Genomic DNA, 16,992 nt, shown 5'->3' on the forward strand with positions numbered 1-16,992 from the left:
ACATGTCCTTGAGCAATTCATGTTGTATAAATTAGGGCATACTTGAACTTAAATAAACCTCTGAGAAGCTGTTTTTATTAGGCGGTAGATTTCTAAATGATAGAAGTAGTAACTTACCTGAGTAGATGTATAATTTTTTCACTGACTAAATTTTATCCCTCTCCAAAAGTTTCTGTCCTTCAGATAATTATGGAAATCAAGGAGGAAGTGGCAGTATATATGGAATCACAGTAACAATTCAGGTTCTGGTTTGGGCTTATTGGAAACTGTAAAGGTTCATCAATTGTTTTAAAAAGCCATTGACAGAAATAGCACACAAAGATCAGCTGGAGGTTAGACTGCTTTCTGTTTGCAGACAACACATTAACATGTTATGTGTTTTCTCTGAAGGAAGTAGAAATTCGAAACAAAGATCTGGAAGGCCAGCTGTCTGATCTAGAGCAACGTCTGGAGAAAAGTCAGAATGAGCAAGAAGCTTTTCGCAATAACTTGAAGACCCTTTTAGAAATTCTTGATGGAAAAATATTTGAACTAACAGAATTACGAGATAACTTGGCCAAGTTAATAGAATGCAGTTAAAGAAAATGGGATTTCAGTGCCAATCAGCTTAAAGATGCACTGTCTCTCTTCATAGGACTGTGTTGGGCTCTGCATCAAAGTTGCACAAAATTAGACAATGCTCCTCTGAGAGGGATTGTTTTAAATTTGAGTTGTATTTCAATGTAAAATTTAGAACTCAGCTTGTACCTAGTTGAAGAAAATTCACAAACAAAAAACTTGAATTACAAATTACCTCCTTGTACATTATTGGCCACAGATAACTTGAAAGATGTTAACAATAATTGAATGCAATCCTTTTCTAATTATCAGTGATGGAAGAATTAGCAGTGTCCCAGGTCACATCCCCTTTTTGTTGTAGATACAATAGAGGTTTTCTGCTGTTTTATTTATTTAAGATATTTAATTGCTGTGTTTTGTGCAAGAACTTAGTGATGACAGCCCAGTATTTTGTTATTCTAAATAATTTCTCAGGATACATTGCACTGTGGAGAAGCAGTGCTGGTACCAATTTATTCTTGCCAGAAATGAGAGAGAGCTGCATCTTTAATTGAAACAAATTTACTATAACTGCTTGTATAAACTTATTCTTTTTGGGTTTTTTTGGTTGGTTGGTTGGTTTTTGATTTTTTATATATATATATATACTGGAAGATACCGTATTTCTTTATGGAGCTACTCTGGTGTTCTACAATATTGTCCGATGTAAGGTGTAATTTTTCATATGAATTCCATGTAATTACAGTGAGATACTATCTTCCGCTTAACCATATTTTCAAGCCAACCAATGATGCAAGGTGAGTCCCCTGAGGAAAAAAAGCCCAAAACCCCTTGGGAATTTTAAATGGAAATTTTTAATTTTAAAATTGACATGCACAAATAACAAGGAATGGCCAATTGTTTCTCTGGCCTTGATACATAGATTGAATGTTCAATTAACTGTTAACCTGTTCTGCAGGAGGCTTTTTCAGAATGTCACATGAAATTCAGGTTTTGTGAATAATGACTTATGGGGAGCACTGTTTTGTTACAGATTGCATTAAGGGCATAGAGCTATGGAGCAATTGCAAGGGATTGCTCATACACTGAACTTGTCTAGCCAAGAAGGCCAGTTCTTGAAGTTCTGTTGTCATAGCAAATTGAATTGAAGACATGTTTACTCTTTTATGGGTCTTCATATCACATCTTTATCAAAACTACACCAGGCAATATTCTGAACTGTTAACTAAGTGTTTAAAAACAGGAAATTGCATTCTATTACCCTCCGTGAGCAAGTTTTAAGGTTGTTTTGATGTAATTTTAACAGACTTTTGGCAAACACACATTTCTTTATATAATAGATTTATTTAAAATGACCCAGCTTTTTGAAAGGTAAGCCAAGTGTCATATGTCTTGCATCACAGTGCATTCTTGCCATAAATTGCTTGTAATGTTGAAGAGGGCTTTTTTAAAATGGATGAATGAGTTTCAGACTTCAGAGCTGAAAGATGCACGAACCCTTGTTTGCTCCCCAAATTAATTTGAATGTTAAACATGAAGTCTAGCTGCTTATTAAATTTGTACAACACAATTTTCTTCACTTAGAGACTGATATTCAAAGTAGAAAAGATAAGTTTGTTTTCATGTGTGTACTGTGTGTATATACCATATAATACACACGGGTTGTCATTTATATTGGAAAGACATGCTTTATTTCTAAAATACCTTGGGGGTTTTTTATTTACCAGTGATTTTTCAGGTTTCCCCTGACTAGTCAGGGAAATGGCTTAGGTCAAATGCTAAACTGTCTTGTATTATATGGTATGTAATATACACAATGTTTACGCTTTCTCCATATTTTTTAGGGTATTTTCTCACATTTATTAAAGGGGTGGGGGGAGCTTGTGTCATTGTGCTACTGGTTGAAAACTTTGTGGTGAACTATATGTTTTTCATTCAGGGGATTTTAGACAGTGATGTGTATATCTTCATCAGGTCCAGCTGAGCAGATACAGCCAGTTTTTAATTTTCCTGGGGATATTTGGGCCTGATTCTCCTGTCACTTGTGCTGCTGTAAACCATGTGTCTTTGATGTGATGTCAGCAACATTTCGTTGGCATAACATCTGTGGAAGTGCAAGGAGAATTTCGCCTGTTAATGCTCAGTGGACATAATAAGGATGAAGAATAAAAAGTTAATGATGGAATAAATGTAATATTATTTTTAATGATACTATTATTGACATTTTTAAAGATATGATGTCATACGTGTGGGAAGATAGTGGACTGAAATATTTCCACTTAAATTTTGTGAATATGTGTGGTACATGAGCATTTCTATGTATAAGTACACACACATATGTATATAGAGAACATGGAAAAATTTAGATGTGCACATTTTTAATATTTTCCTATTCAAATTAAATTTAAAATTGGAAATTGATATTTGAGAATTTCTTTTCTCATAGAATAGATACACTTAATTTCTTTTTTCTTTTTTTTTTTTTTAATAATGCAATTACTGAGGGCTGCACCTTTGAATTCCCAAATAGTTGCCAAACATAAATGTGGGATAAGGTGGACATACGTGCACATATAAATAAAATCCTATGTCTGAGACTATTTTTAATGTTTATGTACAGTAGGCAAGTGTTTAGAAATTGTGATCTAAAGTTCATACTTAGGTGGCTATACCTACTGTAGCCTCTCCACTTCTGTTTTAAGATAAAAGTTTTACGGTTTAAACCGTTACTGTCTGAGAGACAGGTACTGTACATTGTATCTATCTTTGATGAAACTATGGAAATATGTATACAAGAAAACAGTGTTCAGTACAATAGCCTGAAAACATGACCATCAACTTGCACTGAAGGGGAAGGCAGTCACTTTGTGTATAACTTGTTACATGGCAACTAGTCTTGAACAAAGCAAAAAGAATTACCGTAAGCCTCACAGAAATACGGAAGAGTAATAACAAAAATTTTAAAAAGGAAAAGAGAAAAAGAGTTAAAAAGAGAAAAAATCAAACCCACAATTTTTTATTTTGAAAAACACGTGTTTTTCTCTGGCGAATGTACTTTTACACCTTTTTTTTCCCTTAAATCTTTTTCAAGTATGTGCAAGTGATAGCAGCAGCTACCTTACTCTTTCAGGTGCTACTGGATTTTGCATTAGCATGTTATGTTGTGAAATCCTGACTTTGACATAAAAGATTTTTTGTAAGTATATCCCTGTCTGGATAGCTAGTTTTTGGAGTGTCTTGTTCATAATCCATATTGCCTCAATGATCCAGAAACTGCGTTTTTCTTTGTGGACAAAGTAAAACATGTGAATTAAACTGTCTGTTGCAGACTGGGAGTTCCTTTTCCTGGCCAGGAAAGAGGAGAAAAAAATGAACTGATAATGCAGAAATGCTGTTATAAGGTCTCTAAGAAAATACATTTTCAGGTAAAATATAAATAAATAAATAAATAAAGGGCTAAACCAGATGTTACACAAACAAGTATTGTTTAATGCTGTCGGTGGCATTCCCAGGATAATTCCTTTAAAGAAAACCCTGCAAGAATGAACAATGCATCAATTAAAGATTAATATTTGGGGATGTGTCTTCACTTGTCAGTTGCAAAAGGTTTCTGATTTCTGCTAATTTTTCTACCAGTTAGAGATTAACATCAGATTTACCTTCAATAACAGGCTCCATTCTATATCATCTTATATATTCTGTACTGAAGTGGTTGCTGAACAGCACTCTGTGAACACCGCATTCAAAAATCAAAACCATTTTTCAGAAATGCCACATAGAGAGAGGAATGGAAAGCTCTTACAGATCTTAATTCTCTGCAGCACTGTGGATATCAGTAAAAGCACTTCACTTGGTTGACTGCAGAAATCTTGGATCTTGAGGCCAAAGATGAATCTATTTAGAAATTAGGTCTGGTTGCCACAAAAAAAAAAAGCAATTAAAAAAGGACCACCAAGAAACTCCATCCAAATGTGTGTAGTTCAGTCTCAGTAACTGGACATGCCAGTTAAGTGCACACCTATACATTAGGGTTTTTTTTTCAGGAAATGGACCTGACTCTGCAAAGCAATGTTCAATTTGTCTTGTTTACATTTTCTTAGTAATGCTGCATATGTGCACTACCTCTGAACAGTGCTGAGCAGAGAGCATATCACAACATAACAGATGTTATTTAAAATCTGATTTTGCTTAGTAGCCTTAGTTCCTCATTTTACTCCACTTACTTCAGACAAGTAGGATTAATTTGCCCCATTACACTAAATGTTTTGGAACAATGAGCAGAGGTTTTTGTTAGATCCTGGAATCAGTTGAGCTCATGTCCACTCTTGTGGCCATACAACCTAGCCAAAAAGCAGGTGCCAGTGTAAATATCACAATACCTCTAGATACTATAGACAGAAGTGGGTTTTTACACCATATGAGGTCTCATAGCTTGCCCGCCACAACCTCTCAGGGACCTGTAGTTGCCAGTATTGCTTCTGTACTGCTGGTGGCTCATCCTAGGACCAAAGAAACACAATATAATAACTTTTTCCTTCATTGCTGAGTCTTGCACAAGCAAAGCTCAGATGCAACAATACATCCGGCAGGTTTAATCATTTTCACATAAAGGCATGGGAAGAAGAGTAACTGTCAAAGATGGTTTCAATTTGGGGCAGGGCAGGGGAAACATAGATTTCAAAAAGATTCCCTAGTGTGGAACCCTTGTGTAGTTGTAAAATAGGCAAGTATGGTTTGCATAGGGAAGGACAAACCACCTGAAAGGATCTCACTTTCCTTAAGTGTTCATGTCATCCTGACATGGAGCACACCTGGCTTGCCAAAACTCTGTTCTGATTGCTATAGGCTTCTCAAGGTCAGCACTGACGGTGTGTTTCATGAACATGGCTGAAGTCCTGACAGTCTGCAAACCCCATGTCCTTTTGGTCTTTTACCTTTACATCTCTAGAGGTTTGGTACCAGTATTAGTCATCAGTAGCGGTTGATGATGCTCCCCATTTTTTCTTGCCATCAGTTCCTATCACCTGTGGTGTTTGTGTAATAGAATTCTGAGCTGGGTTTTAGGGTTTTTCTTTCTTTTAACTTGGAAGAATTTTCCAACTTTGTCCACTTCTGCTCTGGGGCTTCTCATCTGCTCTTATCTAAGCCTCATCTCACTGCACGGATCCTGCAGTGTGCCAGCTGCTTTTGCTTTCATTAGGTTGAGAATAGCAACCTAGACATTTTCTTGGAAGACAAGTTGCATTTCTGTGACTGTGGTAATTCTTGAAGAGGAAGGATTTTTTTTCCCAGTAGATCAAGAAGAAGGCAGAAAAAAGGACCTTCACAAACAATACATGCATCCAGGTGCTATGGGGAGAGGAAGAGCTACACTGACAAGGTATGTGCAAATATAATGGATTTCCTCCCGTTGAGTTAAATATGGTCATGCAGATAATTGCAAGGTTGATATTTTCAGAGAGGGAACAAGACATACGGAATTCTTGAGTCTAGCTTGTATTTTGTTAAATGATCAATGGAGTTGTCTCTAAACAAAAGAAATGTGAAGCAAAATGATCTTGTACTTGCCTGCAGGAAAGACATCACAACCCTTACCTATGGATGGAAATGTAAAAATGAAATCTACTTTGTCCACATCTGAATGTACAGTTATTTTTATAGTTCCAGCAGTTTTGTTTCTCAGTAATCTTTAGGCAATGGAAAACAGAAATCTATCCATGAAAGGCACAGCTCTCTTTGACTTTCGCTTAGTGAGAGGAGCCAGGGTAGTGCTATGTAGTTGAGTGATTCAAGTAGTATCTTGTGTGAGCATCCTGCACTGAGTCCCTGCTGCACAGCCTGACTGCTGCACCTGCTACCTGCACTTGTGTCTGTCCCAGAAGCAATCCAGAAGGGCTAGTTGTCCTTGGCTCAGAAGCTGCTGTTCAAACTGCAGCCCCATCATTGCTAGTCAAGCCCTTCTCGTCCAGAGCATTCTGCACATTCAGAGTTTTGCTTGCAGAGGGAGAAAACGGGAAATTTCATTCTGCATATCTTAAAAAAGCAGAGTAATGTACTGGTTTGATACAAGCTCCTTTCCCCCACCTCTTTGAAAAAAAAAATTATGAAAGCTCTGTTAGAGGTGGTTGTTGCTACCATTTGAAAGTCAAAAAGTTTCTTTATCCTGTATATCTTGTATTTTTCCTTTTTTCCTATGTTCTTTTCTCCTGCATAACATGGAGCAACAAAGCACATGTTTACAGTAAATATAAGTCCTAAACTGCTTATGGGATAGGACACATAAAAATTCAGTGTCCAAGCTTACCTATCAGGCACATCAGCAACCTCCAAAACCCACCTTCATAAAAGATACCTGTCAGGATGAAGTGTTGACTGTTGTAAATGAACATCTCAGCCTCAGTGAAGGAGCCAGCCAGCCAAACATGCCAAGAGAAGAGGCAGTGAAAAGCATTGGGGATGTTCTAAACAAGCACGACTGAAGCACGCCATGAGGACTAAAAGGGACCAAAGCAAATATTTTCAGAAGACAGGAGTTTGTTTGGTTTTGCTGATGATGACTGCATTGCACAAATCCCAATAAGGCACATGTAACTCCTGAAGTCCAAATATAAAAATGTCTTAGGACTGGCAGGCTGCTTTAAGAAGAAACTAATCTGATTTTCCCGCTAAAACAAAGGCATCCTATACCTAGCAGCAAAAATTCCCATTAAGCCAGAGAATTTCTGTCATCAGCTAGGATGGGTGACAGGTCTTTTGCAAAGATTTCCAACATTGGAAACCTCCATGAGAGAATCAGTACAAAGATGGGAGCACATCTCTGTGCAACTGCTGCAGTGTGCCCAAGTCAGACCAGGAAATTCTGCTATGGGACACAGTCCAGACTGGCAGGTTGGGCAGGTGGCAAACAGTGCTGTCATTTCCGAGAGTTTTAAGGGAATTTTGACACTTGGGCCAAATTGTAGTACTGAAGCTGTAACAAGGACATAGGTATCTAAAATGCATAAGGAAACAAGGCCTCACAGAGCGCAGTGTTAGCTCTGTGACTGGACAATCAACTGCACCAGGAACTGCCAGAATGTCCGAATGGGCAACCACCTGTAACCTTGGCAGTGATGAGGGTTTACTTAGAGGATAAGAATGGATTCACCACCATCCTTTGAGGCTGGTTTTACAGCTCGAGAGTAGCTATTAGGTGGCAGTGGAACTGGCTGTAACATTTGAAGTCTCTATTTTGAGACGCTACACCAGGAGAGGAACGCTACTAGAGGCAGTCATAAACTGACCTCCCTGACCCCCACAAGCATGGTGCTGCATCCTTTGTGACATTAATGCTGGCATGTAGCTACTTGGAAAACAGCTGGTGACAGTGGTGTGTCAAGGGATCAGGCCTTCATTGCCTGGAAGGTCTTGACAGATTCTAATTTACAGTATTTCAGGCTAAGTTTGGGGGTTTTTGTTGTTTTGGGTTTTTTTAAACAAAACTCTATGACTTGCTATTGCAATGACATGTTGATGTATAAATGAAAAACATTGTAGTGTGCTCTTGGAAAACAGTTAGGCTCTGTCCACTGGGTGAGCTCCAAAGGGAGCAGAAGTTAAATTTTGCCTTCAGTCAACCTGGTACTGACAGTATCAAGTAGTTCTTACTCAGAAGCATTGGTGCAACCTTAAGTGTTCCTCAAGGACTGCAGCAGATTAAATCATCTGGGCCTCAAAAGGCAGGGAGTCTTTAGTTATCTTGGGCTGGTGGCTGGGAACAGAGCCCAGGTTTATCCCAGATGACTGATAGCAGTCTCAACAAATACTGGCTGGGACACAAATTTCTGTTCAAAGTTTCTTATTGAAATTGAGATTAAAAGCTGAAGACTTGAAGGGTTGGGGTTTTTTTCTACAAAATGGGACAGAGCATTTGCTTGCAACTGTAACTGCTTTTGAGTACTTAAATGTGGTTTAGATGTAATATTTGTTCAAATCTAAGCAAAGCTTGTCCTGGTAGGCAATGTGTGTCTCATGTTCTCCCCAAAAATATGGCCCAAATAGACACCTTTTTTTTTTTTAAGAGTGGCAAACCTAATCTCCTGAATAGAGATTTGCTTTATCAGTCAAGCATAGTTAACTAATATTACCTTTGATGCAGGGCAATTCCTGCACTCCTCCCATATTTTCACAGAATATGTTAATGACAGTAGACATGCTGCAAGTGTCTCTCAGCTTTTCTTGACCCTGTCTGCTGGCCACAGGCACCAGAAGAATGGCTCATGAATGGCCAGACCTCGCAAAAGCTGAGAACCTGACCCACTGAGCACAGTTTGAGTTAAAGCTGAGTTAAAGCTGAGTGACAGAGCAAGGCAGAGGGTGCATGACAGGACACATAAAATGCTGTTGCAGATGGGGTGGAAATAATTTGCTCATACAGTGGTGCTGGGCAGAAGGGGAAGTAATGAGCTTATATTTCATCTTAGTTTGCTATTAAGAGAGGCCTTCAACCAGTAGGCACTTCAGTGGATTACTTAGCAGTAGAAATCTTAAGGAAACCATTACAGGAACAACAAAAGTATCAGCAACAGAAGTATAGGATTTCTGATTTTTATGTTTTTTAAATACTATCAAATTTATATTTTAATGCCAGTTTGCTTTTTTTTTTAACATATCATTGGAAACCAAGAGCAGTGTGCAATGGTTTCACTGTGAAATTGTTTTCACAGGACTCTATCCACTCCAACAGTTATTTTACTCACAGCAAGAGAGTGTGGGGGGAAAAAAGGCCATTACTCTAAGATGCTTCAACTGAAGTTGATTCATGAAACGTCTGTTGTGTTGTTTAAATTGTGCATATAACATGCATGGTAGTTTGAGCATGCACTGATGACTCTGTATGCTAAGAGCTCAGTTACATTCTTACTTGAATTTAATGGGGTTAAAATAAAGTACTGAGGAACAAAAAGTATAGTTAATGTAAGTGCTTTGTATGAATTGCATGGTTCTTCAATTTTTCTTATTCCTGTGACTTTTAAACAGCAAATGTACAGAGGGACTGTGATGCTAATTAGAGAAATAGTTAAAAAGAATGAAGTAAACAGTGATTTTTGTTTGAAAGACCATCAATGCGCGTGGCCTTATATAAGCAATATGGAGTGTAGGGAGATGTCTCAGAGATGTCAAGAAGTCTGTTGTCTCCACGGTGAGGAGAAAGGGTCACAAGAAGGCAATACAGGTAATTTGCCTGTGGCACAAGTATCTCCAACAAACATCCCACAGAGAGCACACAACTACAGTACGAATAAAGGGATAAGACAACAGATAAATGCAAATGTAATTTTTGTTCCGGCTTGGGTTTTTTCCCCCAGATTTTTGGTTGATTAATGAGTGAACCCCAGCACCAACACAGACAGACAGCAGATTTAACAGTAGATAATAATCTCTGCCTGTTTTTATTCACCAGCCCTTCCTCTGGAGGCAACGTTTCAAGGCAGATATGCTGTCTTTTGAGCTGATGAAAGTCCAGACAGTGAGCATGATTGTAGTGAAGACTTGCAAAAAGTTTAGAGAAAGTAGGAGAGACTGAGAATCTTAGTGCAGAGGGGGAGAGGGCAGGAAGGCATCTCCATGGGAACAATACTGCAGGATGTAGAGTTTGACACAAACTTGCAGCACTTCCGTGAGCAAGGTAGGTTATAGGGCAATGTTGCTGTACCTTCCTGGTAAAACTTCTGGAATGGTTTTCTCCTCCAGGGCAGTTTGTGTCACCAAAGCGATGATTCCTAACAGCTTAATGACTGACATGGTACATCTAAAGTTTGCAGAGGCCATTTTATCCTTAATTATAACCCTCACTCCGAAAAGGTAAAAACAATGGCAAAACTCCCCAACACTAGACTCAAGATAGTGATCTGTGACATGAGCAGAGCTCAGACTGTGGTGGTGGCAGTGACATGCTAGTGGCTCGGTGATTTGGAGATTCAGATACTGCAGAAGTCCAGGATTCCTGTAAGCTTCCTCCTTACAGCAGGAAGAATGAAGCCTATGAGACGAGCTTCTCCCTGTGACGGGAAGCAGCAGTAAGAAATGCTGAGAAAGGTTCATCTGTTTGGAAAATAGATCTGACAAACTTGTGTTCCATTTTTACTTCTCTCCCTTGTACCTATTGCCTCTGCTCAGTAGCAAGTGGTGGAACCAAAAGAAACCCTGCATATTATCAGTGGTTCCCGTGATAAAGAGGGGATTTATTACTAGAAGTTCCAAAGGCACTGTGGCCCAGTGAACATTTATTTACAATGTACCTTTGCTTTATATCTGACATGTAATGAACAGGAAAAATAATAAAGGATGGTTATATGTATCTTTCATCTTTTATGTGTTTTACAAGCATTTAAGCCTTGTTCTGCATAGCACAGCACTGCCTTCCAAGTGTGCCTACAGATATAATCACTAATCTGCAATTTTGATCCATGCATTAAATACACTTCCAGTCTGTAGGGAAACCCACCAAACTCATAAAAAACACCTACCTATCTACTGAAGCCAAAGCCAAAGCAGATACCAGTTGATGGCACATCAATGTGTCCTGCAGAGGCCCCCACACCAGGGTCACACGCTGCCCAGAGCTAAGCTCTTAACATTGCTGGATTTAAACTTTTACCTTTTTTCATAGAATGTTTCTGCCTTTTGACTAAGAGATGGAAAGTGGATGTGATTTGTATTTAACGCACAACTATCTTGCTTTATTTAAGAGCAAGATTCTTCTATAATACTAAATTGTTCATGGGACTTTGTTTACAAAGGTGTTACCTAAATATAATTATTCCCTGCTGCAACATAGCTTAGACTTAACCACCTGCCATTAAGGAGTAACAGGCATCTTGAAGAGTTAAAAGAGCAACAAAGGGAACCTAAATGAATTAGATCGGAAATCTTTTGTGGGAACCAAACTCTACAAAAAATATTTTTTTAATGTTGGTACATATTACAAATTAAAACCAAGACAGTGGTCAAATAAATATCCTTTAATAAAGAAAAAGAATAATTTTAAAGCACCAAAACTGTGAGTATGATGTTACATTGCATGTATAATACAGTGAATGCAGTACTTTGCATACAGGTTTATATTTCTGAATCATGATAATAAAAAAAACATGAAATACACAGAAATAAACTTGCATTGCAGAAAAGCTGCACTAAAGAAAAAAAACAAAAAGCAGACAATTAAAACTTTTTTTAGTTTTTAGGTATTGCTAGAAATGTCTGTTTAGTTTTTAATCCTTTTTTTTTAAGACATGTGCTTAACACTGTATAACTTTGAGCATTTTCAGGCATAGTAAAGTTGCAGAATTGTTTACAATAAAATACGCATTTAATATGTCCTTTTGAATATAATGGAGTTAAAGAACTTTCTTAAAGCCAAGCACAATGTGCTAGTAGTGTCTGAGTCTAATGATAATATTGCACAAAGCTAGTGAATGGAAAATTGTTTTCTTTAGATTATTTCTTATTTATTCAACAGCTTAACAAAGAAGTTAGTTTCACAAAGCTTCACTGGCTTCATTCATGCAAGACAACTTGCAGCCATCTGCAATTCTTAAGCTCTCCTTTTATGATGATGCATTTTGTATACACTTAAGATGAAATTCAAAACATATGGCAACTGCAACAACACACTGACAGATATTGAGTATCCCCAATGCCAAATAACTATTTCCCAATTCAGAAATAAAAATATGTTTGCCCAACACCTATTTCCCAATTCAGAAATCAAAAATAAGTTCGTAATATGAAAATTAAGCCAGTCTACAACAAATTGCTGAATAGGCAACAGTCTCTGGAATAAAATCTCTGCAGAGTTTGGACTATATGCACCAAAACAGTAATCAACCTTTTTACTTGCTTTCAAGGGACAAAATGCTGGGTAACAGCCTTAGGTAACAGCTTTAAATAATGCTCTACATTGATACTGGAAACTCAGCAGAGTAAAATTCATTGCTTGGTCATTTCCCATAAAGGAGGAACAGAGCATTCACATTTGAGAATTGACCTTTTCTGTCAAATTCTAAAGCTCTGGGCCACAGAATATAGAAGACCCAAATCACAACAGAAATACTTAAATGTCAGGTTACAGATTCACCACAGTCAGAGCTGTGAGTTTTGGACTAACAGTCAAACTGAACAGGAAGTGCAAAGAACTGTACATGAAACAGCCCCTCCCACAAATATACCGGCATGCCCTCCCTCCCTCGACCCTCCCAAAAGCTCTAATTTTAAGTATTTATGTACTAGGAATCAATTAAATATAAATTCATTTTGTAGGAAAATTTAAGTTACAGTAGATTTATAGGTTAAAAATAGTCACTGATGTTGATAGCATTGATAGCAATAGGGTCAATGTGCTTATTACACCAAAGAGCAGTTTGCAGTCAAGTCTAGGATGACCTACTGTTTGTCAGCTCTAACAGCACTGACATCATGCAACACACTCTCCCAGTAAGGTGCTTCCATTACTCCTTTTCTTTGCAAGAAGCTTTGCTTGTTTCTAATGTTAATTCTGTAATGCGAAACACAACAACATATTGTCCATGCTTATGGAATCATTACCAGAAATATATCCAAGTAATTTCATTACATAAGCACTACAGTGAGAATAAAATCTGATTACATGCATGAGCAAACTTGATTTACAAATTACACTCTTGAAATTCAGTGCAACAACTGGAATAAGAGTAGCATTAACCAATAAGGTTTCTGCCTCCTCAATAAGTTGCATCTTCAATAATGCATCTGTCATTAATATTAAACAGTACAGAATATAGTGCTTATACTCAAAATGATTCTTTACAAATAATAGAGTGAAGTAGGTTAAGTTCTATCCCCAATGCAGTCACAAAAGAACACAATATATAATCATACTAATTTATTTTACAAGTGTCTGGTGTAGGATGCAGACTGTCAGATTTAAAAAAAAAAACAACAAACCTTGATAGGGATGTTTGAGAAAAATAAAAAAGCCTTCATCTACCCTAGACAGGTGACTCACACACAAAAATACACTAACATGAGTAAGACTATTGGTCATTTGTAAAGGATCTGGAACCTCTGTGAATGAGAGCATGACATTTTTTTGATGCAAATTCCATTTCTGAACAAAAGACTACTGCTCTTCACCTTACATTTTGGTTATTTTAGTAGAAACTGAGTATTTAGTTTCTTGTTCCCACTCAGTAAATATTTTTCAGTCCTTACATAAGCATTTGTACAATAAACGTTATGCATTCCAACTCTTTACCTCACTGGATCAATTACACCATAGTAAAAGTTTTAATTTGAGCAAGGAAAGAAGTTTCTAAAAATGGAAAAAGCCCAAAAGCCGACAAACTGCGTAAGATAAATAACTAGCAACAAAACAATGCAGTCAGAACAATGAAATAAAAAATACCAATAGGCAGAGAGGTCTTTTTATGGAGGCTCCTTGCATGTGCTTATGTCTTGTTTCTTAGTGATGCTTGCCAAGATTTCTCAAGAACCAACACAATTATTACACTTTTCTCAGCTATGGAAGAACAGACCTCAATGCGGGACTGTCATCATTTCCGTAAGTTTCTTGTAAATAAACTTTCCTCATTTGCTGCTGTAGCCAACCCACTGGAAAATGTCACATTACAAAGGATGTAAGTCTTGTGCATCAGCCCCTGTACACTACATATGCACAACTTTTATATCAAAGAGAAAAGTTAGTTTGAAATTGTGACATCTAGTGACTCAGTGAGGATTAAAATTCAGGTGTTTTGGTTTTTTTTTTTAAAGCAGGATGTGAAAAAACCAAACATTCACTTTCCACACAGAAGATGGCAGTTTTGAACTGATATATACTGCTATGCTCAGCATAACAACTACTTCTTGTGTGCGCATAAAATACATGCTCATATGAGAACTCCATTTCTATACAGACTAAGCTATTACAGGAATCTAAGATTTCAGCTAAATATGAAACATAGTAACTTTTTATCAATCATGCACACATTTTTCAAGGCAAAGATGACAGATCACATGGTAAACATATCTGAAAACTGTACTACAGTACAGCATGAAGCTATTAAGATAAATCACAACACAGTGGTAAACTGCAGACAAACATGTTGTGCAAGGAAACCACTGCACCTATACTTTAAAAATTACACTATTTTTCCTTGGCTTGTAATTTTCCTCATGTCCTATATGCATATGCCAAGGAATAAAACTGCAGGCTGAAAAATATGAAAATATGGATATAGAAGCTGCTTCTCACCACTGTTAATTTAGCACTAAGTTTCAAATGAATTGTATAATGTGAATTACCATTCTATGTCATAGTTCTGCTCTGTGCTACAGCCAAAACTTTATTTGATTACCTTGGTTTTAATGTGTGGTGACAAATTACAGACAAATGCAGAACAAAAGTGCACCACAGCTTATGGTATAGGCAGTGTCAAATAATTATGATGAACTTTGAAATTGATGCTTTTGCTGCACGAACACAGCATTAGACAGCTTGCAACCATACCATGTAACTCAGAGTGCAGATAAGCAGTTTAAGAAAAAAACATCATGTAGCTATTTTAGGCCTATGGAAAGCCAGTATCAGGTATTTCACAGAGCTGATCTCAGGACAGACAAATAGACCTGACAACTAACACAGCAAAATCGATACAACTCTGCAGTAACACTGGTTGCACGTGCTTTGAAAATGAATGCTCACTAACTTTATAAGTAAGGCAACACGGTTAAGAAAATCCTTTCAAGATGTTTGACAGAGCTTTAATTTTTGGACAGCCACAGCAAAACAACTGAAGGGTCCAAGAGCTGAGGTTCCTTTAGGTTACACAGCCTATTGCTAAAGTAAGTTCTCCCGCTCCTCTTTCTATAAGTAAACGGCAAGACACAAAATCCCCTGTTATAAATTTTAACACAGTACGTGTTCCTTTATGTGACAGCAGCAATGAGTAACTCCACTTAAAAGAACCCGAATCCCCATAGTAGTTTATCTGTCAAAAGAGGAACAGTGAATGGACCACATTACACAAAGGACAAGGACTGTGTATTTCTCAAACACAGTGTACGTCACACTAGTAAAAACAAAATGCTAGTGAAAATTCAGTTTTCTTAGAAGTGAATGGGCTGACTTTAATACCACATGAGGTTTTTAGGTGGTACAAGGCTATCTGTATCATTGTATTGACACATATCTTGGTACTGTGGTATTGTAAGAGTAGCTGCCTGCAGCCATTAGTCATGAAGTTTAGGACTACTCCTAAGTATTCACTGCAGAGGAAGTTGTAACCCTCCTTTAAAAATAAAACAGTCAGAATCAAAAGAAACGTTTTTCAGCCAGCAGGCTTGTGGGTATGAAATACAAACACTTCTGTAGCCACTAAGGGAATAATGAAAATCAGCAGGAAAAGCATGATTTTCACAATTGAATTATCAGTACATTTAAGTGCTTTGATCTTTATTAAAGAAGGCTGCTTAGACTAATCAAGAGCCATTTTAAACCAAAAGAGAAAAATATTTTTAAGTATGAAATTACAAAATATTGCTTCTTATAACAAATGATTAAAGTATAACTAACTTGGTTCAGCATAGCTAAATATTATTTTAAAAAAGCATGAAAATGTCTACTTTAAAAAGATGTCAGACTACAAATGACCTTCTAAAAAGGTGCTGCAGAATGTCTTGCTAATGTATCATGATAGAAACAAACACATTCCGGAATATGTACTGAATTCAACTCTTACTTCTCATTGTGCTATGGTCACTTTTTGCTTTTCATACTGACATACAGTTCTTCAAACTAAGAAGAAAAAAGTCTTAGTTGCATGTTACTGAATTTCAGCTACTGTAGTGCAACGAGAAATTCTGTTCTTTCTTGAATACACATTGCTACAAAGCAAGCTTCTCTTCCAGGAGCCACTTGGTTGAATTTTCAAGCACATGAGATACTCAGTGCAGTGAAGGGGACATTTTATAGCTGGTTTGGAATCCCAAGGTTACTCTAACAGCAAGTAGTCACCCAACTAAAAATGCTCCCCTCACTTAACTGGCCACACATTACTAACGCAAATATAAAAAGTGCTTAAGAATTGGCCAACCTTGATAGTATAAAATGCACATCTAAACAGCTTAGCTTTCTGCCCAAACCAGGATTTGTTTGAACAAATAAAGAAAAAAGTGACCTGAAATTAACATTTCAGGCCATTTTTTCCATGTACTGAGTTATTTGCCAAAGAAAGACTATTTATTTCTTTGCCAAAGAAAGCCTCCTGTGGAACTGATGGTCGTTACTGCTGGCTCTAAATTTTCAGAAATGCAGAGGAAAAGTAATCTTCAGCTGGCGTTTCTTTTCCCACGTTGGTGGCTGTCAATCACCTGTTTGAGAAAAAAAGAAAAAGGAACATCTGAAAAGCTAAACGG

The 16,992-nt window shown here is 37.3% G+C and overlaps 2 protein-coding genes across 4 annotated transcripts in view; one reads left to right on the top strand and one right to left on the bottom strand.

Annotated features, from left to right (window-relative positions):
• Positions 1-10,891, top strand: part of HOMER1 (homer scaffold protein 1) — a 103,201-nt gene extending 92,310 nt beyond the window's left edge. For all 3 annotated transcript variants that reach the window (XM_071580763.1, XM_071580764.1, XM_071580762.1), the window contains one exon: positions 391-10,891. In XM_071580763.1, coding sequence (XP_071436864.1) covers positions 391-579 — 189 coding nt within the window. In that variant the 3' untranslated portion in view covers positions 580-10,891. The remainder of the gene's footprint in view (positions 1-390) is intronic.
• A 655-nt stretch (positions 10,892-11,546) lies between these two features.
• Positions 11,547-16,992, bottom strand: part of JMY (junction mediating and regulatory protein, p53 cofactor) — a 66,790-nt gene continuing 61,344 nt past the window's right edge. Inside the window, exon 11 of the mRNA XM_071579827.1 lies at positions 11,547-16,947. The gene's annotated coding sequence lies outside the window, so the exon portion shown is untranslated. The remainder of the gene's footprint in view (positions 16,948-16,992) is intronic.

This window comes from Pithys albifrons, chromosome Z (genome assembly GCF_047495875.1).
Source record: "Pithys albifrons albifrons isolate INPA30051 chromosome Z, PitAlb_v1, whole genome shotgun sequence".
Lineage (NCBI taxonomy): Eukaryota > Metazoa > Chordata > Aves > Passeriformes > Thamnophilidae > Pithys > Pithys albifrons.